Source organism: Medicago sativa, chromosome 7 (genome assembly GCF_051527215.1).
Source record: "Medicago sativa cultivar Bolivia chromosome 7, Bolivia_mono, whole genome shotgun sequence".
Taxonomy (NCBI): domain Eukaryota; kingdom Viridiplantae; phylum Streptophyta; class Magnoliopsida; order Fabales; family Fabaceae; genus Medicago; species Medicago sativa.
In genome coordinates, this window is record NC_140755.1 from 73,604,552 (window position 1) to 73,631,060 (window position 26,509).

A 26,509-nucleotide genomic window follows, 5' to 3' on the forward strand; every position below is an offset into this window, starting at 1 on the left:
GCTTGATGAATTTGCCTTTAAACTTTTCAATATCCAGTTCATTTTTGACGCATTTTAAGACTCTGATATGTTTTTAATTGTTGAACCCTAAATTTTCATTGTTATTTGTCCTTTTGCCTTAGAGTAAGGGCACATTCAAATAGGGTGTATTTTGATTTAAGTTGGGGAGAGAAGGTAGATGTAAATCTTTTGTCAAGTATAATGGTGTAATTTTATCTTTGATCAAGGCAACATGGTGTTGTAAATACAAAAAGAAAAAGAAAATGTGTACATGAAAAGAAAAAGAAAAAGAGAAAAAGAAAGTAAGAAAAAAAATAATAGAATAAGTTGTCAAGATCAAAGTGCTTCATGTGTAAACACCAAGGGTTTGTAATGATTGGTAGGGAAGATTGTGGAATTTAATAGTTGATTCAAGGAATGTTCCTCTTTGTTAGGCTTTTTGATTTCAATTGCCCCACATATGACATTTCTTTTGTAGCCAAGCCAAGTTATAACCCTCAAAGACCTTTTGATCCATGTTTTTATGCCTTTTGAAATGATATTTGGATGGACACATAACTTGATTGGAATGTTAACTTGATTGCCGGATGTGTGTTCATAATCCTCATTCATTTGATTTCAATTGTTTATCTACTTTCATAGAAGTGTGTTAGGTGTGGTTCGTAAGTAAATATATTATTGTTTTGAAATATTTGACATGAACTTTGTACTTAGGACTCAACTCATGTTGGTAGTAGAATTTTAGATTAGTTGGAAACTTAGACTTGCCCGCACATTCACTTTTAAATCATTCATCTGAAAATATTTTCAAAACCTTTTGTACTTGTGTCTTGTTATTAACTTGTTTGATTTTCAATCTTTTGTTTGAGGACAAACAAAGAGTTAAGTTGGGGAGAGTGATGAGTGTCATAAAAGTGTTAAATTCATGTTATATTTTAAGCACTTTTTGTTACTTGTTCTGCAAGTTATTGAAGGAAAAGCCGAGAAATAAGCGTTAAATGCCTTATTACGCTTTACTGATCATTACTCTATCCTTTTGTGCAGAAATTAGCCTCAAGACACTGATCAAAGACCAATTTATCATGAAAAAGTGCGAAATGGTAAAAGCTGTCCAGCAAGCTTGAAGAAATGGCGCTAATAGCGTGTTCTACGCTATTAGCGTGTTCAAAGAAGTGTCAAAGTCCAGAGAGATACGCTATTGGCGTATCTGGAGCTTAAAGAAATTTCGCTATTAGCGATTTTGGCGCTATTAGCGTGAGTTAGGCGGTTTGCTCAATTCAAGTGGCCCACTTGCTTTTGTTAGATATTATTTAGATATTATGTTAGATATTATGTTAGATATTATTTTTAGATATTTTGGGCTTGATATATTATATATATTAGAAGTTCATTAGAGAGATAGATATATATTAGTCTTAGGAATATCTCATAGTTTTTTTTCTCTCTTAGTTTTCTCTAAGCTTTTCACTTGTAAGATCTAAGAGAGAAATAAGGTAGTTAATATAGAGTGAGAGTGATTTTGGAAGTTGGATCTTATTCCTTTGTTGAGACATCACTAGGAGAATGAATCCTTCCTTTTCAAGCCATCCTTGCAAGGCTTCCATGATGATGTGTAGCTAAATACTCTTTGTTGGGATGAGAGGTACTTGATCTTGCTAAACATGTAATCCTTCTGATTTTGCAAAATATGGTTCTAGCAATTTATATTCAATATTGTTGTTATTCTTGTGTTAATGCTTTCAATGAGATTCAAGATGCTTTGGACACAAACTCTTGAATCTAGAGCTAGAGTAGCAATTTATCTTAGGTTAACTTACTTGACATCTTTGTTAATCTTGTGATAATCACCATAATCAAGAGTTAAATGCTTTCGGATATTTAATCAGGATGGACACGGTCGATTAGGTTATTCGATCGACTTTGTTATCGTTTAAGGGATTTGGACACGAATGTTTAAACGATACCTTAGAGTTAATTATATCACTTTGGACACGAAGGATAGTTTAGAATTGATTGTGATAATATTGGTTATAAAGCTAGAATTCGTATGGATCATTAGGCTACGTGTGATGCTTGGTTAAGGAACGCTACTCCTAACAAATTTCAATCCTTATTAATCTCATCTATTACTTTTTGCATTTAGTTAACATAGTTGTAAATTAAACAAACAATCACCCCCTTTTAACTTAGAATGATATTTGATGTTAATCTATCCGTGATGTCGCACTAATCCCTGTGGAGACGATACAAATACTTATCTTGTTTTTGATGCAAAACTAAAAACATCAGTTGTCGTCGGCCCCAAGGAAGGCACAACTTGGCCGGATAGTTACATGCCTGTGATGGTAAATATGTGGTGATTATAACGTAATTATCCATGTGGATAATAGGACGCCCAAAGGTGACTATTATTTGACAGGACTTATCACCAATGTTTGATCATTACATTGAGAGTACCGCTTGCAGTTAATTCTTAGCAATCCAAAGATTGTGTTTTAATGGTGCGCTTGGTATCTTGTTAAGGTCTTTTATTTACAAATAAAGAAGCACATTTCTTTAATATTTTGCTGACATGTGTGATGATGTTGTGTTAGTGTAAACTTATTTAAAAATTTAAGAGTTTACATTCACATATATTATGATAAACATATGACAATTATAAGAATTTATTCTTTATTAAAGTAAATTGTCATTGTTTGATCAATGTTGTAAAATACCGCTAGCAATTGATATTATCATTTAAAGACTTGATATTGATGATGCACTGGGTATTTTGGTGAGTACATTTTGCTACTCTTGTTCTCTTTAAACTAATATAGTTTATGTATCTGATAATTTAAGTTAAATTCTGATATAGGATTTAAAGAAGAACATTAACATTGTTCTAGGATCTAGACCTTAAATAAGGTTGGTGAAACTCACATTCTCTCACAAATTCAGCAACTAATGTGAGAATTAAGTTTGACAAGTGCGTATACACCAAATCTCATAGGTCACGTGAGATCATAAAGCTAAAATATCATATGTATTGAAGGTGTTATTTAAGATGACAAATTTGTTGTCATATTTTCTTTGCTTAAAGTGCTTTTAAAGCAATATAGAGAAAGACAAGCTCTCATTGGAGAGTGGGTATTTCACTAAGGTTATTAGGCAAATAAAATGTTAGGAGCACATTAAGTAACCATTTAATCTTGCTAAGACACTATAATTTCGACTATCATATGACTTGTTCGAAAATTCAGTAATTTCGACTATCATATGACTTGTTCGAAAATTCAATATTTAGTATTCTCTTTGCACAATTAAGTTTATAACTGTTCCTGTTAGAAATGATCATTTAAATGATCAATTCATAAAGTGTGCAAATAGGGAAAAGTTGAAGCAAGAGAAAATAAAATAGTGCTCATTCGGAAAATACCTCAAAAGACAAGGGCAAATAAAGGAAAGTAGTCTTGACTAACTTATGTCCAATGATGTTGAAAGATATATCAATTTAGAATGGACAAAGTCGATAAAGATTGCTTTATTCATTTTTTGAAATATTTTTGGATTGTCATTAATGGATTATTTTTTGTATTTAAAAGACAATTTAGTGAAGCATTACTTGGATTAATTTTTGTCTTAATTTCTCTTTGAATGAATCAAAATATTTTTATTTTTTTATTTTATGATGATTCAATGTGTCTTTTAAGTTCAATTATTAGAGTCAATTTAGTTATGACTTGTGACATTCTATATTGTTTAAGGTTTTAAATACTTTAAGTTTTCGTCCCACAAATTAAGAAAATTTTGAGACATAAATTGTTAAGTTTTCTTGAGGATATTGAGTTTGGGGGAGAGATATGGTAATAGAACAAAATTAAATGAGGAAGAATTAGTTCTAAATTAATTCATATAGTTACTATTATTATTATAGTATATTTGGATCCTCAAGAGGTCATTATTGTTCTTCCTCTCAATCAAGTTAAGAAACTATTTCATATAGATCAAACTCAACACCCTCAAGAACTAGGGATTCTAGTGTTATTAAGAATTGACTGAAAAGAGAAATTCTATTTAGTTTAGTTGAATGACTCTATTAGGACAGTCATGATACTAGTTTGCTTACTATAATTTTGGAGCTGCACAAGATGGATTTCAATATAGTGTTTCTTAATGGTGACATTAATGATGCAACTGAATCAAACTTTTGTGTCAATTAATACAAAATAGATGGTTTGCAAAGTCATGAAATCCACTTATAAGTTAAGAAATTTGTCTCTTTAGTGTTACCACAAATTCTCATAAAGTAATTGTCTCATTTGGTTTTGAGATAACATTATGGAGAATTGTGGTTTTATTAAGCTCAGTGGGAGTAAATTTATAGTTCAAGTTTAATGTGTCAATTATATTTTGTTTAGTCAACATTGATATATTAGTTATGTGAAACCAAGAATATCTCTAAAGCTTAGCGATGAAAGATCTTGGGGACACTTCTTTTGTATTAAGTTTTAGATACTTAGAGATTATTCTCAAAGTATCCTTCAGATGTCACAAAAGGTTTATATCAATAAAGTTGAAAATAAATTGACATAATAAATTATAAGTGACAATCACTGAGAGAGACTTTCAGTCTCAAATATTGCCCATTAGAAAATTTATAAATTCTGAAAATTAAGTATTTTCCTATACTTTGTCTATAGGATTTTTATGTATGATCTTATTTATATGCATTTGGAAATAGCATATATAATCAGATTGTTTGGCAGATACTTGAGCAATTCAAAGTTTGAATTGTTGAAAAGCAACCTTAAGGATTATTAAAGAGAACAAGAGAGCTTATGCTCACATCAGAGATCTGACAATTTGGATATCATTTTTGTGTCAGACTCTGACTTTTGGATGTCAGTATATGACATACATCCTAACTCAGGAAATGACTGTAAGTATTTATGTCACTTGGTTGCATATCGTTAAAGGCATTGAAAGACCACTCAAGTTATATAGTGACATAATTCAGTCGTATAGTTATTTGATAACAAAGTTTATAAGGTTCATTACCTTATAGATTATTGTTGTTGAATGATAGAAAGAGTAGAGACAAACTTTATGCTAGCTGATCCGCTATTCAAAGACATGACACACAAGGTCTTTCATATGGTTGTTGTTATTAAGGATGTCTTGGATTAGTGGAAGTCCCTTTTACTTTATGTTCTATACTTTTGTTTTGGTATTGATACAGACTTTATGTTATGATTTTCTGCAGATATAAAGTTCATGAGGTTATATTTATTATAACCATTTATGTATCATTTTGTGCAAATATTGAATTTGCAAACTTCAGTTTTGATCTCACTAAAGTTTTCAGTTGGATCAGTTGGAAATAGACATGATTTAGAGATCACATTACATGAAATTTCCATGCCACTCATCCATATCGATCTATGTCATCAAGTGCATTGGTATGGTGGTCGTCGGGGTTCCGTCACGTTATACGTCAGTGACGACAGCCGCGGTGGTCCCATTATTAATGTATGAGGTGGACCAGATTGTAAGGTTGAAATCTAAAGATAAATAGCATTCAGTTGCGAGCCTAAAGAATTCTGATATAATTATTAAGATATGTAGCCCAAGTGGGAGATTGTTGGAATATTTTATTATTTAATAATACTCCAATATCATTATGTGGGCAAATATCGTAATAATAATTATATTAGCTATTTATCAATTGTGAGCCTTAATTGATTAGTGATCAAATTAAGTAATAAGGCTATTAGATTTCTAATTAGATAATTAAATATTTAATTAGTTGATATGGACTCAATGAGTGGATGTCCGGATGGCCCATTAACGGAATAATGGGAAACCCTAATGGCCATCCAATATAAAAGAGGCTATGGTCCCCAATATACCGTACACGGCAAACTCTCTCTTCTCCCCATCTGAAGAGAACTTGAGGCATAAAGGTACCGGTTGAGGAAGAACCAAATCAGCCGCCGCTAACCGTGTTGATGTTTGTTTCAGATCATCTTCTCTCTGTTGATCGTTGTTGTTGAGAGGACTGCCATCAAAGCTTCATCCAGGTATTCCCGATACCTGATTCTTAATATTCTTGATAAATCAAACATGTCGTAGATTCAATCATAGTCATGTTCAATGTTTTGTTTGCTTCCGCTATTGATTCATAATTGTTGAACATGTTTTATGAAACCTGTTTTTATTTAGACCTAAATATCTAACAGGAGAGTGTTTCTGATGAGGCTGCAGTGAATTATGTCAATGGTTTCTGCTATATGAGGTCTACTGGCATATAGAAGAAGTGTTAAGAGTGTTGTAATTTATTAGTATATCATTGCATCTGTTTTAAGTGTTAATCTCAATGTATATTAAGAGTGTTGTACTATTAAAACACATTACAATGCCTCTATAAGTAGGGTTAGTCATCACGTTAGACGTCGGTTTTATAAGAAATTGAGTTAGGTCCAATACAAATTTTAAGAATGGAGCCCAAACACTTGTAAGGGTTTTGAGTTATGTAAACCCTAATTCTAAAAACATAACACCAACATTTAATATTGTCAGTGTGTTTGGTGTTCATTATGTGTCGATGTCCGACATCAACACATGTAGTTAAATACTTACATTAGATCACTTGCTTCTAATTTTCAAATTATCATGGATGCCAACAGGGTCGTTCCTAGCATTTTAAGGGTCTTAGGCAGAGTTTGAGAAAAGGGCCCCTTATATAATACATCATAAACTTTTTTTTTTGTTTCTTGTTTTGATTATATTAGCGATTCATTTCATTTTTCTCTTCGCTTTTCACTGCCAGATAAAGGTTTTTTAGGCAACATCTTAAAATAAATCAAATGTTCCATATATTGTAGAATTAAAGAACAATAGCAAGATAATTGACGTTACTATATAGGTATAATTTTAATTTATTATTGAACCTTTAAAGGCAAGATTAATATTAATGTCTCTAGTAGACCCCTTTTCAACTAAAATATAATTTGTTTTGTTATGAAGATTCTCCCAATTTTTTGGTTAACAAATATTTTTAATATTAGTGAGGCACATTATTAGGAACAAAGGACCCCAAAAAATATCACAAATTTTTTTGGATAATAAATTTCGTGACACATTATTAGGAAGCCCATTTTTTTAGGGAGGGTGTATAAAGAAAAATTTGTTGCATATGGGGATATATATAGCAAATTGCATCAAAAGGGCCAAAACATCAATACACTTCAACCCAGACTTTGATGTCATTTTTGGGGCCTGTTCGCACTCTTTACTATATAAACCCCATCAAAACCAAGTTTTTCTATATACACCCCCACCATTAAAAAAGTTTTTTGAGCCCCCTACCGGCATGGGTCCTAGGCCGTCGCACTCCCGGCCTATGCCTAGGGCCGACCCTGGATGTCAATACTGTAAAGTGTCTATCTTTTTTACAGTACTTCATCTTATCCTTGTACAATTATTTCCGCAAACAGTTTGCATTTGCAATTGACAATGTATTTATGTGTATAATATTCTCTCTCTTTTTTTCTCTCTCTATTTAAGTGTATATAGTTTTTTTGAGAGGATATATGTTTGTATAGAATTACGTAATGGACATTTAGTTATCTGTCTTTTATAGTTCGTTTAATTTGTTAACCAAATTCAGATGTTGTGAAGGAGCTTCACATTGACACAACATTAATGAAAGTCACATTGCTTGGGAGCACAAGAAATAACAAAAATCATGTCTATATACAGCACCGTTTGTTACGTTGTTTCAATCTTGTTAGTCTTTGTTCATTTTAAACGGGAATTTGATTTTTAATAAATTTTGTCGTTAAAAAAATCCAACCTGCCTTGCACACAATTCCTCAACCCTAAAAACAAAGAAAATCCTTCCAAACTTGTTGGTGGGATTGTTAGGAAATAACAGGGCTAAAGAAGGAAAAATAAACACAATTTATTACTATGCAAATTTTTTTACAACACATAGACTTCTCTCACTCTCACCCCAATGTCCCAGTACACCCACACTCTCACAAAACAAATATTTAAACTAAGTCAGATATAAGTTTAAAATGCTACTGACTGGTGCATCTAAAAACAAATAAACTAGGTTCAATATATAGTCATGGTCTTCCCCTTGCATCACTAAACTAAGCGATGTGGGACATCATCACCAATAACTAATATTTTCTAACCTCCTCTTTATTCAAGAAACTTGACAATCAAACCCAACAGCGACAAAGAGCAACTATAAATTTCAATTATAATACCCAATTAAATAGTTTAATTTTGAATATTTAGCACATTGAGATCAACAAAGATTGATTCAGGTGGTAAGGAGTTTGACTCAAAACCGACATGAATTTGATGCGGCTCGCGTGACGACTTCTTTGATACCAAAAGAAACTAGGCACATTAGTTTTAACTGCATGGCACTTCATCAACAATTTAAAACCAAAAATAAAATAAAAAAAACCTAAAATTGATGGAAATGAGAATTTTGTGGAGGCAATGGTTGAGCTAGCTACAAGAAGTGTTGCGAGAATAGATATTTTCAGTTTATCATTGGTCTAGCTCAAGCTGTGGGCCCGGCAACACGTACATTTATTTATGTCAAACAATAGTACATGCATAATGCATTGAGTGAGAAGGACTTGATTGCTTGAGAACCTCGTCCATGTATAGGTAGACCCAAAATCAGTGTGATCCATATTTGGAAAGGTAATAAGACGAACAGATCTTTACGTTTGATCAAATAAAAATCAAAGTAAGTAGGAGAAAAACAGTGTATATGATGTCACATCCATGCATTTAATGTAAATTCACAATTCAATGACTATTTTAATTGATTGAGTTTTGTGCAATAAACTCACTCATTTTCATAAATAGAGAGTATCTTAACTCTTTTACTTTTGGACAAAAATATTCATTTATTTACGTTAAAGAATTATTAAATTAGTGGGTATAACTATAATTTATGAATTTATTAATTATGGAGGTACCATCTCAATGAATTATGGTGTGACTCTTGTAAATAATGATATGGTTTTCTTTGTTAGAACTATTTGTTACTAACAAGAAGAAGGATGGAAGTTTAGAAAAGAGAGAATTGCACACAATGTGAAAGAATCAAAACTAATGAATTATTTAATCAAAATCTCTAATGGATTACAATAGCTGATTTTAATTATATAGTAAGCAATTCAACTAACTAACAACAAACTTAACAAACTAGCTACTTGAATAGCAAGTAACTAACTCTATATATCAATTACAAACAAATATACCTAATTTGAATTATACCTCAACTTTTTTTTTTTGGTACAAATCTTTCTTCTTTTCTTCTCTCCCTCAGTCAATTAAACTAATGCGAAGAAATAAAAAATGTTAGTAAAACATGGGATATGAAAAGAAAAAATAAATCTAATGTTTATGATGATAAAAAAAAAATCAACCAAATGAACAATGATGGAAGGTTTAAAATTAGATTCTTGCTAACGAGTGTCTCGAGATACTCTTTAAGAATTCTAAAATAAATGTGTTCAAAGTGTGCTCAAAATAAGTGTGCATGTTAACAAAATTTTAAAGGCAGTTATGCAAGTGTGTCTCGAATAGTCACAATTTTAAGAATCAATAACCTATTCACACTAATGAATAGGAAATAGTTACTTTTTTAACTAGAATAATGAATAGTCAGTTAGTCACAGTATGTGTGCTATAATGTATATATATTGATATGTATGCCAAGCTACAAGAATTTTAAAACAAGTCAAAGTCAAGTTGAAACAATAAACTTTTTACGCACACAGAATGCATTTGCAATTGATAATGAATAATTACCATTTTCTTTTCTCCATATTGTTTTCTAGTGAAAATTTAACTATCAATCTTTTAAATTGTTGCCTTGTTCAAATCATGTGACGGATCTTTGCAATTAAACAATAGTTGGGATGTCGTTGTGAGCTTAACTCACTTGGTAAAGATAATGTATAATATATACAAGGTTCGTGGTTCAAACCCAAAAAAAAAAAAAAAACCAATTGTTGAGATGGTGATTATGAAAATTATTAGATATTAAAGTTAGTACACTAATTAGTTATTCTCATTGATTATATAAATTACTCCTATAATCCACAGTAATACAACAAAATTCTAGTCCATTTCGCACACATTCTTCCAAACTTTTTTTTTGACAAGACATTCTTCCCAACTTGTTTGTGGTGCAAAGGGCATTTATAGATTCCAATTATAAAGACCAAATAAAATGTTTGATTTTGAATGTGAGTCGCATTAATTTTCACTCCAACTCTACCAAAAATGAAAAAGAATAGTCATTATAACTAGACTAGACAAGCTTTGGACCCAGTGGCGGAGCCCTTCATGGGCTGAGGTGGGCCACGGCCCACCCCCAAAATTTAAAAAATCAATGATTATAGATATATTTTACGAGATTTTATACAATTTTGTGTCGGTTTTAGATTTCGGTTGATCCAAATTCCTGCGAAGTGATGTAGTGGCCCACCCGAAAAATTTAAATAATTCAATTATAGGTCTATTTTGCGAGCTTTTATACAATTTTATGTCGGTTTTAGGTTTCGGTTGATCCAAATTCCCGCAAAGTGATGTAGTGGCCCACCCGAAAAATTTAAATAATTCAATTATATGTCTATTTTGCGAGGCTTTAAACAATTTTTCAACGGTTAATTTTAATGGCCCACCCTAGCTTTTTTTTCTAGCTCCGCCACTGTTTGGACCCAATAACACATTATAACTAGAATAGTCATTATAATGTGTTATACCAGGTATATAATAAAAAACTTTTTTTTTTTTTAAGTTTATTGAATACCCTATGTATTTGGTATTTAATATAGATCAAATACATTATATATTTAATGAACATAAAAGTAGTGCTTTGCTTATAAATGTGACATCTTACACTTTTACGAAATGCAATAATTGATTGCCTATAATTATTCTTATATCTATGGTTTTTTTCGTTGTCATGTTAGAAGTACGGAGTATCCACTACCGTTTATCATTGAGTAATATCACTCGAAGAACATATTAATCACACAAGGACTAGATTATTCATAACCACTTGCATAAAAGACCAAAATCTCTTATTAGTACGATTACATGCGACCATTAACTTTCAGAAGGAGTACATTCTCAAGTCCCAAGTTAATACCACCAAATCAACTCAAATGGCTTTGTAAAAAAACAAGTGTGTCTATGCAAACATTTTTTTTCGATGTACACATTTTAATCTATACATCTATACAAGAGAATACAAAGTTTTGTTGCAGTAGTTTTTCATTAACCTGTACCATTCATTTTAAATATGGTATATGTAAGGAGAATTTAAACTTGTTAAATGGATAAAAATTCAAGACAAGATATTGGAAAGCTTGACCAGTTGATCCAAGCCTGTTGTACGTACAATATGTTGTCGATGATAAGTGGTTGGAGATGGAAATGGTGGGTCTGGCTTCGTTTTCTCTTCAATTATATTATTACTTTCAGTTTAGCTTCTAGGTCTCATTTCAAATATATGAGGGACAAGTGTCGAATCGATTGTACTCTTTTCATTTATGCATGCATTATTGTGTATGTGATAATGAGTTTTCAACCAACAATAACCACAATATAATTCAAATAATTCATTATTACGGATAAATTAGAACATTGATAACACGTCATACAGTAGTGCATTATTGTGTGAGAGTGAGGTTGAATGATAACAATGCTTAAAACTATAGTTAGCGTTATTTTCTTCCTTTCTATAGCTTTCTTTTAGATTAGCTATTTTGAGGTTTCAATTTTGAAAATGTAAGTTATATGGGGCCTAAATGTTATAGTTAAATAACTTAAAGACCTAATTAAGTATTACAAAAAAATTTAAAAGAATTGACTTATTACAATTAAATAACTCAAATGACGTAAGTGGTACGAAAAAAAACTTAAAAGATTAATTTATTAAAATTAAATAACTTATAGGAACTCCGATGTAATTTAACCTTAAATTTTTAAAAACTATATACCGTGTATAAGCATGATAATAACATAAACAAAGACCACATGTGTTGTTCAAATCCGGAATAGTTAGCACAACTAGTTTGATAGTGTTAGTAGAGCCATGATGATGAATGGTTTCGTCACAAATGGTTTAAATTTAGGTTTACTTGTTCTTTAGAGTGCATTTATTTTATTTTATTTTTTACTTGTTCTTGAGTGCATTTATTTTATTTATTTATATTTTACTTGGTCTTGAGAGTGAATTTATAAAGATGCTTTTCTTTGTTGAATTATAAAGATACTAGTACTTGTTGTCCATTTGGGAATTTACAAGGGCAGCAAAAAAAATAAGATTCTTCTTAAAAAAAAAAAAATCAGATTCATATTCTAAGACACATTTGAGGCGAATCCTTGTAATTCCAAATATATTACCATTGTCACTATTTAATAAACCTACGGTCCGTTTGGTACGCATGATAGGATAAACATGAGATATGATAAGAAGTTGGATAAGGATATGATATGATAGTGATAGGATAATCACTTATGTTATCATGTGTTTGGAGCACACATGATAAGAAACATGATTGAATTATTTTTTTATTTTATTTTTCCAAAAAAAAAAATACATATATTTTTTTATAATCTGAAGAAAGAAATCAATGAAATTAGGAAAAGGAGAAAAAAGGAAGGGGAAAAAGTTAGGAAAATCAAAGCTGGAAAAATGCCATTATCGAAGCACAAAACTAACGAAATGAAAGAAATTGAATCATTTGAAAGATAAGAAGCAAAAGAACTCAAAATCAAATGAAATTAGATTTTCCAATGACAATATTATAATAACGGTTGTTAATCAATTGAAAAGCCGAGGAAGAAGAGACACAAGAAGCAGAAGCAAAATTGTGGAATAGAATCATTTTAGAAATTGAAGACTAGCGTTAATTGAAAAGTGCAGATAGTGGGAATCGAAGAGCATCCTTGAGAAATAGAAAACATGAGCGCACGTTGTTTTATGTTATCATGTTGGTAACCCAGCCTAAACTAAGGATAAAAATAACAAAGAGTGTGTAGGATAGGATAAGTAATTGGTTTATTTTATCCTTTTCTATTGGTGCACCAAACAAGATATTCAAATAGGATAGAATAATTTTATCATATCCTGTCTCCTTATCATTTGCTCCAAACGGACCCTTTCTCGGTAGTTAACTACCGAGGTTTTCCTCGGCATGAAGCTACCGAGGTTTTCTTCGGCAGTAAACTACCGAGATTCCCCATGCCAGAGTTCTATGTAACTGACGTATATACACATACAATAATAAAAAAACCGATTAAAATGCTCAATACATGTTTTTTACGTCTAGAGTGTGTTGATAGCTCCTATGCTTGATGCTTGAATCTATAGTATATTTAATGATTGAAAGTGATGACATAAGAACCACCTATAGAATGCTTTTATTTTAAAAGTCAATAATGAATTCTAGAAATAGTTTTTTATGTTGATGTAAACTATACTATCTATATAGTATTATTGACTAATTAAAACATAATATAGTTGGTCTCCTCCATAAAATATAGTACTACTATAATTTGTCAGTTAGTGTATGATGTGAGCAGCACATGCACTTGTTAAATTCACGAGTCATCATCATATATAACATTATAGACACATTATAATAAAGATTTATTTAACTTTGTATAATAATATTTTTGGTCCCAAATCGTCACTAAATTATGAAATAAAACATGCCTATACATTATTCTTTGACGAATGCGTTGTGTTGTCTTAATATATATCGCGGTATATGCTTGCAGGCTTATGCCAATAACAAAACAAAAAATGTTTTCATGAATTAATTCGAGTTTTGTCTAGCAGAATGGATTATAATTTTACAAAATGGTAAATCAAAATTTTCGTTTTATTCCCTCTAAAATTTTTCAATTTTTCGGTCCCTATAAATATAGGATTAAATATGTTTTTGCTCCCTATAAATATACTTTACTTTTTGTTTTAGTTCCTCTAAAAATATCCCTTCAACTTTTAGCCCCTATAAAATTTTCAATCACAACTTTTGATCCCTATTTTTAAGTTAATTTTTGTATTTTTTAATGAAATTATGCAGAAATTTGTAGAAATTGCAAAAGCAATTCCAAAAAAAATTAGAATTTTTTAACGAAATATAAATTAAATATGAATTTTTAACCGTAAAAAATATAAAAATTCATATTTTGTTAAAAAATTCCAATTTCTTTCGGGAGAGATTCTTATAATATTATGAATGTTTCTTCAAAATTTTATTCAAAAATATGAATTCTACATATGACTTTACATTAAAAGAGGGACCAAAAGTGAAGATGAAAATTTTTTGAGAGACTAAAAGTTGAAGAAAATTTTTAGAGGGACTAAAATGAAAAGTTGACATGTTTATAGGGAACAAAAACATATTTAACAAAAAAAAATACTCACATTTATGTTAACATCCACGCTCTCATATAATATTACCATTAGTTGAGCAGGAATGATAAACAAACACAAAAGCTCAAACACAAATACGACACCATATACCGTATTCAACTGTTCACTAATATTTTTTTTTTTTTGCTTTCACTCTCTTCCTTTTTTTTTTTGTTGCTTACACTCTCTTCCTCTTCTCTTCTCTGATATTCTCTCATCTTCCTATTCCGTGTCACTTGCCGGCAACCTCTATCACCGTGGTCCGTGTCACTCGCCGGCAACATCTCTATCGTCGTCTGTGTCACTCGCCGCGCAACCTCTTTCTCACTGTCGTCATTCTCCGGCGGCGTGAGAGAGATAACCCTTATGTCATTATTGAACGAATAAACATGGAAGAAGGACGTGCAGGGTCTGAGTCCGACCCAGATCAAGGAGAATCAAGAAACTTCGATCTGATTACTCCGACGGTGTGAAAATGGTGCAAGAGTAGATATCTGAAGGGCGGTGGGTATTTAGCCGGAAAGCGGCCGACATGGATGTGGGTTGGTATAGTGAAAACGGGAAGAAGAGGTTTTGGGTGGTGGTCGGAGTAAACACGGGAATAAGAAGAATGGGGAGGAAGAAGTTCTGGCTGGTGGAAGAAGAAGAGAGGGGTCGCAAAGGAGAAGAATAGGATGGGAATGAAATTACAAAATTGTCCCTATATTTTAAAGTCAAAATTACTTATTTGCCCATGGTGTCTTGTATGTGTAAAAAAACTTGTGTCCACTTATCATTTTTGTAGTTGAGAGATGAGCTTATATTGGTTCATTTATGTTGTTTTTCTACTTTAAACAACTTTTGTATAAAAAAAAAACAAGGCTTAATACATCATTTAGCCCCTTAACTTATTTTTGGTTTTCACTTTGGTCCCCTAACTATAAAGTCTCTCAAATTGGTCCCTTATGTCTTCTGTCGTTACCTCTTTTGGTCCTCTCAGTTAGTTTTTTTAATTATAATATTTTTAATATGATTATAACCGTTTGATTGCAGGTCCATAGTATTTTACAGTGAACCACTCATATCTAATTATTTTCCTTTTCTTCTTCTCCTTCCCTATTCTTCCTCTTGATCTTCATCATCTTCAACACTATGCTCATATAAAACCCAAAAAAACTTGAAGAAACAATCCCAGAAGAAAAAAATTTAATTGAATCCTTCACTAAAATCTCAAATTAATTGGATCCAATTACTTAAAAAAAATCTAAAATTGAAACACAAAAATTCATAAAGGTAGAATTTAGGTCCCTCATTCATTTCTTCTTCCATTACAATAACACAAAAACGGTGTCGGGAAGGTCTTTGACTGGCTTAACAGTGCTTATCTATTGCTAATCGTGGAGCTTCTAGCAGTTAACAGTGCTGGGATTATATGAGTTGCGGCTGGTTGTTCCTTTCTACGGGCTCCCATTGTTGTTTTCCTGTATTATTTCTACTGTTTTCTGGTGGAATGGGAGGCGTCCTACGCCATTTATTGTTCCATTCCTTGCCTAATTTTGTTCCTTCTCTTCTCTTCTCCCACCAACAACACACAAGAATAAAAATAAGGCTTAATTACACTTTTGGCCCTCTAAGTATTCAAAAGTTGTGATTTTGGCCCCCTAAAAAAAATATCTCTTTTCTGGCCCCTTAAGTTCACTTTTGGTTGCAATTTTGGCCCCCTAGCCCAATTTCGACCCAGTCAACGCTGACGTGGACGCATTTTTGTATTTTTTAATATTTTTTTTTATTTTGTAATTAAAAAATAAATAAAAATTTTGGAAAAATGAAAAATTAATTAAAAAAATTGAAATTTTTTTTTAAAAATTCTGGAAAATTGAAAAATTAATAAAAAAATTGAAAAATTAATAAAAATGAAAAATAATTGAAAAAATACGGAAAAAATTTACAAATTCAAGAAAAATTAAAAAAAATAAAAAATGATTAAAAAAAATTGAAAAATTGAAAATTCATTAGTATTAAAAAAAATTAAAAATTGAAAAAAATTTAAAAAATTTAAAATTTTTGAAAATATCTGGAAAATTTGAAAACGGAATTCTTAAAAAAACAGAATTCTGGAAAATTGAAAAAATTGAAAATTCTGGAAAATATTTAAAAATTTTCGAAATACACATAATTTTTTGTGTATTTACAAACCAGAATACACATAATTTTTTGTAAACCGGAATACACATAATGAAAATTTCCCGGAAAAATACTAATGAAAATTTTCCCGGAAAAAATACTAATGAAAATATAGAAGTTTCGAAAAATAAACTGAAAAAACCTAAGCTCGACATATATACTAATGAAAATTTCGAAATTTCGAGAAATACTAATGAAAATTTCGAATTTTTTTAATTTTTTCAAAAATTTCGAATTTTTTTTTATTTTTTCGAATTTTTCGAGAAATACTAATATTTTTAATTTTTTCGAAAATTTCGAATTTTTTTTAAATATTTTCCAGAATTTTTTCAGGATTTTTATTTTTCATTAAAATTTCGAAAATTTCATTTTTCCAGAATTTTAATTTTTTCAGAAAATTGCGAAATTTTATTTTTTCAGAATTTTTTAGATTATTTTATTTTTTTAATCATTTTTTATTAATTTTTCAATTTTCCAGAATTTTTTTTCAAATTTTTTATTAATTTTTCAATTTTTCAAAATTTTATAATATATTTTTTTCAATTTTTTTATTAATTTTCAGATTTTTTTTCAATTTTTTTTGTAATTAAAAAAACATTTTTATTTCTGTAATAAAAAAACATTTTTTTAATTACAAAAATATTTTTTTATTTTTTATAAATTAAAAAAATAAAAATAAAATAAAATAAAAAATTACACACGTGGCGCCCACGTGTCTGTTGACTGGGTCAAAATTGGCTTGGGGGGCCAAAATTGCAACTAAAAGTGAACTTAAGGGGCCATAAAAGAGATATTTTTTTTAGGGGGCCAAAATCACAACTTTTAGATACTTAGGGGATCAAAAGTGTAATTAAGCCTAAAAATAAATCACCATAAAATTGAGATGGTGAAAACATACTGACACGTTAACTTCCTTTTATTCTCCCATCTCCAGTTTCCAATTCTAAACATGTGCAACACAACAACACTGAATCAAAAATTAGAATCCAAATTTTTTCAGTTTCCACCACCAATTGAATCCGAATTCAAATCTGAATCTGAATTCCTTAATCTCATGTTCTTGCTTTGGAGTCTAAATCCGAATTCAAAGAGAAAAAGGGTAGAAGAGAGTCAAAGAGAAAAAAGGTTGAATTGGGATCTCTCTATTTTCTCTCTCTTGATCTGTTCTCTCAATTTTTTTAAATTCATGATGAGGAACTTAAAAATGGCTGAATCTGAATTCTTGTAGAATGAATGAATATGAATGAGAATTAAGTGTTTTTTTTTTTAGGAATGATTGATTATGGTTCTTGTTCTGGGTAGTAATTTCTTTTAAGAATGTTAAGGAGAATGAAAGGAAGATGGCGATGGTGTGGTAGTAATTTTTAAGAAAAAAATATTAAGTTTTTTATTTGAAGAAAAAATTATGTTTTTCTTTTTCTGGATTTATCCAAGTTTTTTTTTCCTGGGTTTGTTGAAGATTGATGAATATGATGAAGAAGATGAGAGAAGAAGATGAAGAAAAATGAGAAAAATATTAGCTGGTAGTGGTTCACAATAAAATACAATAGATCTTACATGATCCAACAATCCTTTTTTAAAGAAAAAATCAAAGGGTTAAAATTTAAAAATTTAATAAGGTTTATGGTGGACCACCTTTAAATATGATTCACCTTAGACATTTGATGTTAAAAACTAACGGAGAGGACCAAAAGAGGTAACGGCAGAAGACATAAGAGACCAGTTTAAGACACTTTATAGTTAGGGGACCAAAATGAAAATCAAAAATAAGTTAAGGGACCAAATGATGTATTAAGCCAAAAAACAAAGGGAGTAACAAGTTGAAAGTTATTCAGAGTTTATTGCTTGTGTGATTTTTTTTCTTCTTCTCTAACCGTCTATTTAAATAAGATTCAATGGATTGGGATATTTAACGTTTCACGTGCATTAATTGCTTATAATAAAATAGATAAGGGTAGTGTTAATTTGTGCCCTAAGGGCACAAGTTAAAAATCTAAAAATTGAATTAAATCCTAAATTATGTCTTGGAAATATAAGATTTTAAATTTTTAGAATGTTGAATGCGCAATTTTCAACAAAATATTTCTATCTTTGGTTTCTTAAAGGCACAAGTTAACATTTCTCAATAGATAAATGATACTACTTTTTTTTTAAGGATAAATGATAACTAGTTAGCTGTCTTGGTATCTTGTATGATTTATACATCCACTTTTCATGTGTTTGAGCACATATATGAGTTGCCGTTATTATGCTTATAATCGCCAACCAAACAAGAATATAAAATTCTCAACTCCGAATATAAAATTCTCAACTCTTCAAGATAAAAAATCGGTGTATACTACCTTGTCAAGTTGTCATTTTTGGTGTCAGTCAAGTTGCAGTATAATACTTTTATGAGTGAATAGCCAAATACCTCCCGAAATTGCAAGAGGCGTCAATTACCCCCCTGTAGTTAACGAAATATCAATTACCCTCCCGAAATTGATAAACGTTAGTCAATTACCCCCCTCCGTTAATTTCCTCCATCCAACATGCTGATGTGGCAGTTAACTGCCCACGTGGCACTGCCACATGGTCAGAAAAGGGGCAGTTAACTTGATAATTGTTAATCCATTATCCCAAACATCAATTCATAAAGCGAGAGCGGAGCTTTGATGTTGGAACAAGTGAATCTAGACAATAATTGCAAGACAGTGAAATAGTCCTTGCAATTATTGAGACACAAGTAGTTTCAATCCTTATAAGCATCTTCTAGTAATCAAGTCAGCGAAATAGGCTTGATTACTAGAAGTAAACTCTCACCGGACTTTCATCGGAAAGGTGAGGGGCTAAAGGGAAACCGGTCTTAAGAAATTACGGTGTAAACCATGGAATTAGAAGTTAAAGTCTTGTCTAGTGAAAGATTTGTTATTATGACAAACCAATAATCCCAAGGCTCTTTTATTATTATTGTTATTTACCTTCAGCAATTAAACCCCTTTTTATAAGCTTTCTTCTCTTCTAATCATTCTCTAAAAGTTGATTGAATTCACAACTCCCTAGCGGAACGATACTCTTTCTTACTACTATTACTTCGATAGGCCGTGCACTTGCGGTTTGGCCCTATCAAGTTTTTTAATGTGCCTTTTGGCCCCATAAATTTGCGGTTTTGCCCTATCAAGTTTTTGGCCCCATAAATTTCATCAAACCTCGTCCACCACTCCATCACCAACTCAAGTTTAATGTGCCTATCATGTTTTTACTTCCTAACCCATCTCGGACTACCACCGAGGTGGAAGCAAATTTGTTGTATGTTGATGATGTGCAGGTTCTTAGTGAGCAAGATGATGATGAGGGAAACGATGCTAACTTGCACCATGATGTAGGAGAAGGTGCTAACTTGCACTAAGAGGAAGAGCACCATGACACCATATAAAGTAGGATAGAGGTAGGAATGATGAGGATTAATGAGCTGTTGTGGGCTATGCTTTATAACCATCATATAACATTTGCTATTATTTGCTTGATTAACTTGTTTCAATTGTTAAAAAGAAACTGGATGATAAGAGTGATATAATGGTAGGTGGAATCATCACTTTTCTTGCTAGGAAGTTTGGGGTGAGTGTGAATCAAGGGATCAAGAGGATAGAGGGAAACTTTTGTCTAGACTTATATACTATCACTACTTTGTCCTTAGAACCCATGAACCTACTCACAATTACCAATACGAATGGAGAATTATTAGAGCTTAGTGCTGATGTTTCTAGGCTTATAGGAAGGCTAGGTTGGACTGATTTGTTGAAACCTATGCGGGTTTATGAAAATTTCACTTATGAATTTCTCAACTCAATTATTTTTACTAAAAATAAGTTGGATTTTGATAACCCTAAGCATAGAGTTTCTTTCTGGTTAATGAATGTTAATTATGATATGTCTCTACAGCACTTTTGTGATACCTTAGGTTTTGCAAACGAGGGGTATATTCATGATTCTTGGGACCCTAGCCTAAAACCGGATAACTACCAACCAGCTGCCTTTTGGGAACACTAGAACCGATGAGCAGTTCATGTTATGGGCAATGCTCTACAACCAGCCGGTCAAAAAAGGAAACTTCAACTAAGTGAGCTAGAAGAACTTAGGTTAGATGCCTATGAAAATGCCCGCATTTACAAAGAAAGAACAAAAAAATGGCATGATAAACATATCCTTAAAAAGGACTTCAAAGTTGGTGACCTTGTACTACTCTTTAATTCTAGGATGAAGCTCTTCCCAGGAAAACTAAGGTCTAGGTGGTCTGGTCCGTTTCAAGTCCGCAAGGTCTATCCCTATGGGGCTGTTGAAATATTTTCTGAAAAAACCGGACCATTCAAAGTTAACGGACAAAGGCTAAAGGTTTACAACGTAGGGGAAGGAACTGAAGTAGTGGCTGCTTGGAGACTTATTGACCCGCCTTAAAGTTGTTTTTCTTTTTGTCAAGCTAATGACGGTAAAAGAGCGCTTCGTGGGAGGCAACCCACGCTTTTAACTGCTTTTGTTTTGTTTTTCTTTGTTCTAAGTTGTTTTGTAGGTAATTGTCCAAGTATGATTCGACAAGAATTCAAGAAATTGAAAATTTTTGAAGCCTCCTTACCAGAAGGTTGGCACGACCCGTGCTAAGATTGGCACGGCCGTGCCATGTTTTTCAAAGCAAAATGGGGCGCAAGGAAACAGAATGTTGGCACGGCCCGTGCTGAGGTTGGCACGGCCGTGCCAGCTTGCAGATCCCAAAATTCATCAATTTTTGCTATTTATAGCACACTGTGAGCTTTCTGCACCCCTTTCTTCCATTCTATTTCTTCTTCTTCTTTTTAATTTCTTTTTCTTTGAATCATTGAGGACAATGCTTCCCCTAAGTGTGGGGGGGGCCTAATAAAGTGTCTAGAGTCGTAGTGTTCCCAAACTCCCTTGAACTTTATTCTTTTGTTTTTTTTTTATAGCAAGAGGCATAACTAAAGTAGCTTGTTTTTAATGTAAATATGGCATGAAAATTTTTGTTTTGTCTTTTCCTTAGGTTGCTTCTTGTACATGAAAGTAGTTTCTAGTGTTTCTTGTGTTCTTGCTATACCCATATCTTGTTTTAATGTGAAAATTCTCCAATGAGAAAAGCACCCGGTTGCAATCCTTGAGCAAATGTATGAATAGGTATTTTAAGGAGCACGTTCTATCTTTAGTGTTAACTTAGACCCTTTAAAGTCTTAAGAGTAAAAGTAGTATAAGTTTGTGTGGGAAAATTAATCAAATTGATTCTTAATTGTTATATTCTTCTTAATTTGTTAATGTTAAATGGGGCGGGAGAATGGCACCAACATGTGGGGGAAAGGACAATCCCTAACTTCCTAATTGTGGTGGTGACTCCCTAATTTGAACTTAATGTGAATCAAACTCATCAATGCTAGGGGGAAAGGACAATTACATCCAAAAAGACTTCCTACGCGGAGATGAAACAAATAATAATTTTGCAGCACTGCTTAGGGTGATTTTGAATCTAGGGGGAAAGGACAATTACATCCGAGAAGACTTCCTACGAGGATAGATAGCCCCTAAGCATCTGCAGCCCCTTGTGCTTAATTGTTAATCTAATCTAATTTAACTTAAATTCCCATCACTCTTATATGAAATGAAGAAAGGACTTTTCTCGGTTACTTTAGCACTAGGGATAGAACCTGTTCCTCATAATATCTGTCTTATACAGGAGCAAGAAAAGGGTTGGACTGCACACACACACTCACTTGAGACTTGATGTTGGGTAGAATAGGTTCATAAGAAGTGTTTGAAGTTGTAATTAGTGTACTTGAAGCAAAGCCTTTCTTTTGAGACACATTGTTCTTAATATTGCCATAATCAATCTTTTGTTGCTACTATGTTTGTTGCCTTTTGCTTGAGGACAAGCAAAGATTCAAGTGTGGGGGAGTTTGATGAGTCATAGATAGTATTATTTATTGCCTTATTTAGTTTAGTTTTATTTTAGATTTGATTTTATTTTATTGCATTTTATTTTAGTTTAGAATATTTTACTTCAAATTGTCTTTTATTTTATTTTAGGAATAAATATATGGTGGAAGGTGTCTTGGAGCAAAAGAAAGAGGACTGGAGCAAATACAATACAAGAATACGAAGATACGAGACAAAAATATGTCTCTACCAAGTCAGAAGCTTGGCACGGCCCGTGCCAACATGTGGCACGGCCGTGCCACCCTCCAGGACCACTTTTGCTGCTTTTCTTCAAGCCCAAGTTACTCCGTTGCAGCTTTACTGTTTTGCCCTTATAGTAGCTTAGTTTCTAAGTCAATTGTAAAGCTATAAATAGAGTAGCACTCCATCATAAACATTCATCTTTTGTTCTTGGAATAAAAGTTCACTTTTATATTACTGTTCTTTTACTGCTTTCTCTCTTCTTCCCCTATGTCTACAATGAACATTAGTGAGTAGACACTTCTTTGTCTTGGGATTGTTGGTAAGTCTAATGACATAATCCTAAACAAACCAAGCTTAAACCCTAATTTCTATGTAACCCTAATTTCTAATCTAGATTCACCGTCTTAACGTGGATTAACAATTATCAAACTGTGGAAGCGAAAACGGAGGGTTTGATAATCGTTAATCCATCATCCCAAACATCAATTCATAAAGCGAGAGCGGAGCTTTGATGTTGGAACAAGTGAATCTAGACAATAATTGCAAAACAGTGAAATAGTCTTTGCAATTATTGAGACAAAGAGTAGTTTCAATCCTCTATGCATCTTCTAGTAATCATGTCAGTGAAATAGGCTTGGTTACTAGAAGTAAACTCTCATCGGACTTTCATCGGAAAGGTGAGGGGCTAATGGAAACCGGTCTTTAGGAATTAAGGTGTAAACCATGAAATTAGATGTTTAAGTCTTGTCTAGTAAAGGATTTGTTATTATGATAAACCAATAATCCCAAGGCTCTTTTATTATTATTGTTATTTATCTTCAGCAATTAACCCCCTATTTCATAATCTTTCTTCTTTTCTAATCATTCTCTAAAAGCTAATTGAATTCACAACTCCCTAGCGGAACGATACTCTTCTTACTACTATTACTTCGATAGGTCGTGCACTTGCCGTTTGGCTCTATCAAGTTCTCCCCCCACGTCAGAGGGGGGTAATTGACTATAGGGGGGGGTAATTGACTATAGGGGGGTAATTGACTATTTTTTTTTTTTTTGAAAAAAAATTTGATTTGATTTTTTTTTTCTTTCTAGTTTCTTCATAATTTTCTACCATTATTTTGTGATTGCAGCAAAAGGGTATGTTCAAAATTTGATTTTTGATTCTTGGTAAGTTTTGTTTTTGAGATGGGATCAATAAGGCGCATGATATGGAATGAAGAATAGAAAAGCATGGTTGGAGTTGTTCTTGGTGCCAGAGCTTTCTTCATAATTTTCTACCATTATTTTCTGACAGTTTAATTACTTCTGGAAGCTTTTGCAAACAGCATAAGCTCCAGCTTATAGCTTCCGCCAATTCCCAAAACAGCTTAACTCCTTTATTTCCACTCTTGCTCTAACCAATCAGCATATATAAACATTTCCCTCTCAAAAATTGATTCTTGCTCACTTAAGCACTTCTGGTTCGTTCAGCAGCTTAAGCTCTAATTTTTAGCTTATGACTCAACTCCCATGCCAAATCAGCTTATTACCACACTTTAACAACTTGTCACTACTCGTGATTCCTTAAATTGTTGCCTCTAACACCCAGCAATCATCAACAGAATTAAGCTTAAAGTTAAACTTCCTAAAACAGCTTATTTACAGTTTAAGCACTTCTACCCACTCAAGTTCAACCCAAGCTTCAGCCCATCCATCTATCCAAACGTGCTTAATCACTTGTAAAACTAGTCATACAACAACTTAATCTTACCATTCTTAATATAATCATCACAATGCCATGCAGGAACAGCTTAATCTCTTGTAGCAGCAAACTGCTTAATTCGAAACAGTTTCAATTTTCCAGCTTCTGCTTATATTTCTCCAGCTTCTATGTACTTCTTTTGGCCTTGACCATTTAACCTACTGATTTTGGTGTTGTTGAGTTGGGTTCTGTTAGATTGTTACCTGAAATCTTTGATTTGTTAAACAAAATCAAATCATTGTTTTCAATTTCAAAACCTGCCACACAATCATTATCATTGTATCCTAAGGTGGTCAATGAGAGAAGAGATGAAGAAAATAATGGTAGAAAATTATGAAGAAACCAGAAAGAAAAAAAAAAGAAAATCAGATTTTTTTCAAAAAAAAAAAAATAGTCAATTACCCCCCTATAGTCAATTACCCCCCCTCTGACGTGGCATGCCTTTTCTGACCATGTGGCAGTGCCACGTGGGCAGTTAACTGCCACATCAGCATGTTGGATGGAGGAAATTAACGGAGGGGGGTAATTGACTAACGTTTATCAATTTCGGGGGGGGGGGGGGGGTAATTGATATTTCGTTAACTAAAGGGGGTAATTGACGCCCCTTGCAATTTCGGGGGGTATTTGGCTATTCACTCATACTTTTATTACTACTATACTAGGAAAGTAGAATTGTAGAAACAATGAATTTGAAAATGAGAAATGATATTTTGACAACCACTTTTTGATAATTTTTGGACAACTTTCTCTCTCATACTCACATGATATTGTTATTCTCTCTCTTCATTTTTCTCTCTCCATTGTTTTTGACCAATAAGAAGTGAGAAAAACAAGGTTGTCATCAAATGGATGTCAAAATATCATTACTCTTTGAAAATGAGAAATGATATTTTGACAACCACTTTTTGACAACTTTCTCTCTCATACTCACATGATATTGTTATTCTCTCTCTTCCTTTTTCTCTCTCCATTGTTTTTGACCAATAAGAAGTGAGAAAAACAAGGTTGTCAACAAAGTTGTCATCAAATAAGGTTGACCGAAGTACTTTTACTGTTTTTTTGTTTTGAGGAAAAGTACTTTACAATTTTCGTAAGTATTTACAAAAGGATGCACATTAATGAATTGTATGTGTGACATAAGTCTTCAGTGACATTAATCAGGGCCAGCCCTACACATGAAGAGGTCTAAAGAAAAAAAAAATTATGTGATCTTTAAAAATATAATCTTCTAACCTCATATTTATATAAAATCAATTTTGTGGAGACTAAAATTTGAATTCATGTTCAAGAGTAATTGATGTCTTTTTAAAATCAATTATGTTATGCAAATGACTGTAATTTATCTATCTTATAATATATTTATAACCAAATTAGTTTTTTAGAGGCCTTTTTTTCATCCAAAATTTTGAGACCTAAAGCCCTTGCTTGGGTTGCTTGGCCCTTAGGCCGGCCCTGATATTAATGACATTGTTTATATCTCTCTTAATCAATCACGATGTCTCATTAAAATAATTTATTTGATTCATTCATATTCATTCTTTTTTATCTAAAATACACTAATGTCACTAAAAATTATATCACCCAAATGAAACCCGCACAATAACAGAGTTAAATTGCGACATGTGAGTACCTGAAGTAGGTCAGAATTTTACATTGGCGCCATTGTTGGTTTTTATTTTGTGATCTTGATTCTTACGAATGGATTACAAGATGGTTTAAAGTGATTGTCATCTTTAATTTTAAAAACCTAGTTGTCATTTTATAATTTTGGAAACAAAATTGCCTACATTTCATGGTTTAAAGAATCAAAATACATTTGTAACGTCAAAAAAAAAAAATAGAATCAAAATACATTTGTACCCAAAAAAAAAATCAAAATACATCATTCATTGGTACAAATTAAATGTTATGATTATCTTTGAAACTATGATGAATTCGAATAACAAAAGTGATTTGCGTTATGTGTGATGGGTTGTGATTTTTGCTTTTATGTTGAT

At 31.9% G+C, this 26,509-nt stretch overlaps 1 protein-coding gene across 1 annotated transcript; it reads left to right on the forward strand.

Annotated features, from left to right (window-relative positions):
* Positions 1–20,671: 20,671 nt before the first annotated feature.
* On the forward strand, positions 20,672–21,055 carry LOC146908323 (uncharacterized). Its single transcript, XM_085729254.1, has one exon. The coding sequence runs from the start codon at positions 20,672–20,674 to the stop codon at positions 21,053–21,055; it is 384 nt and encodes a 127-aa protein (XP_085585380.1).
* Positions 21,056–26,509: the final 5,454 nt, after the last annotated feature.

What these genes read in the sequence shown, in the direction of transcription:
- LOC146908323 (XM_085729254.1), top strand. Translation starts at nt 20,672, where the DNA reads ATGGGCAATGCTCTACAACCAGCCGGTCAAAAAAGGAAACTTCAACTA.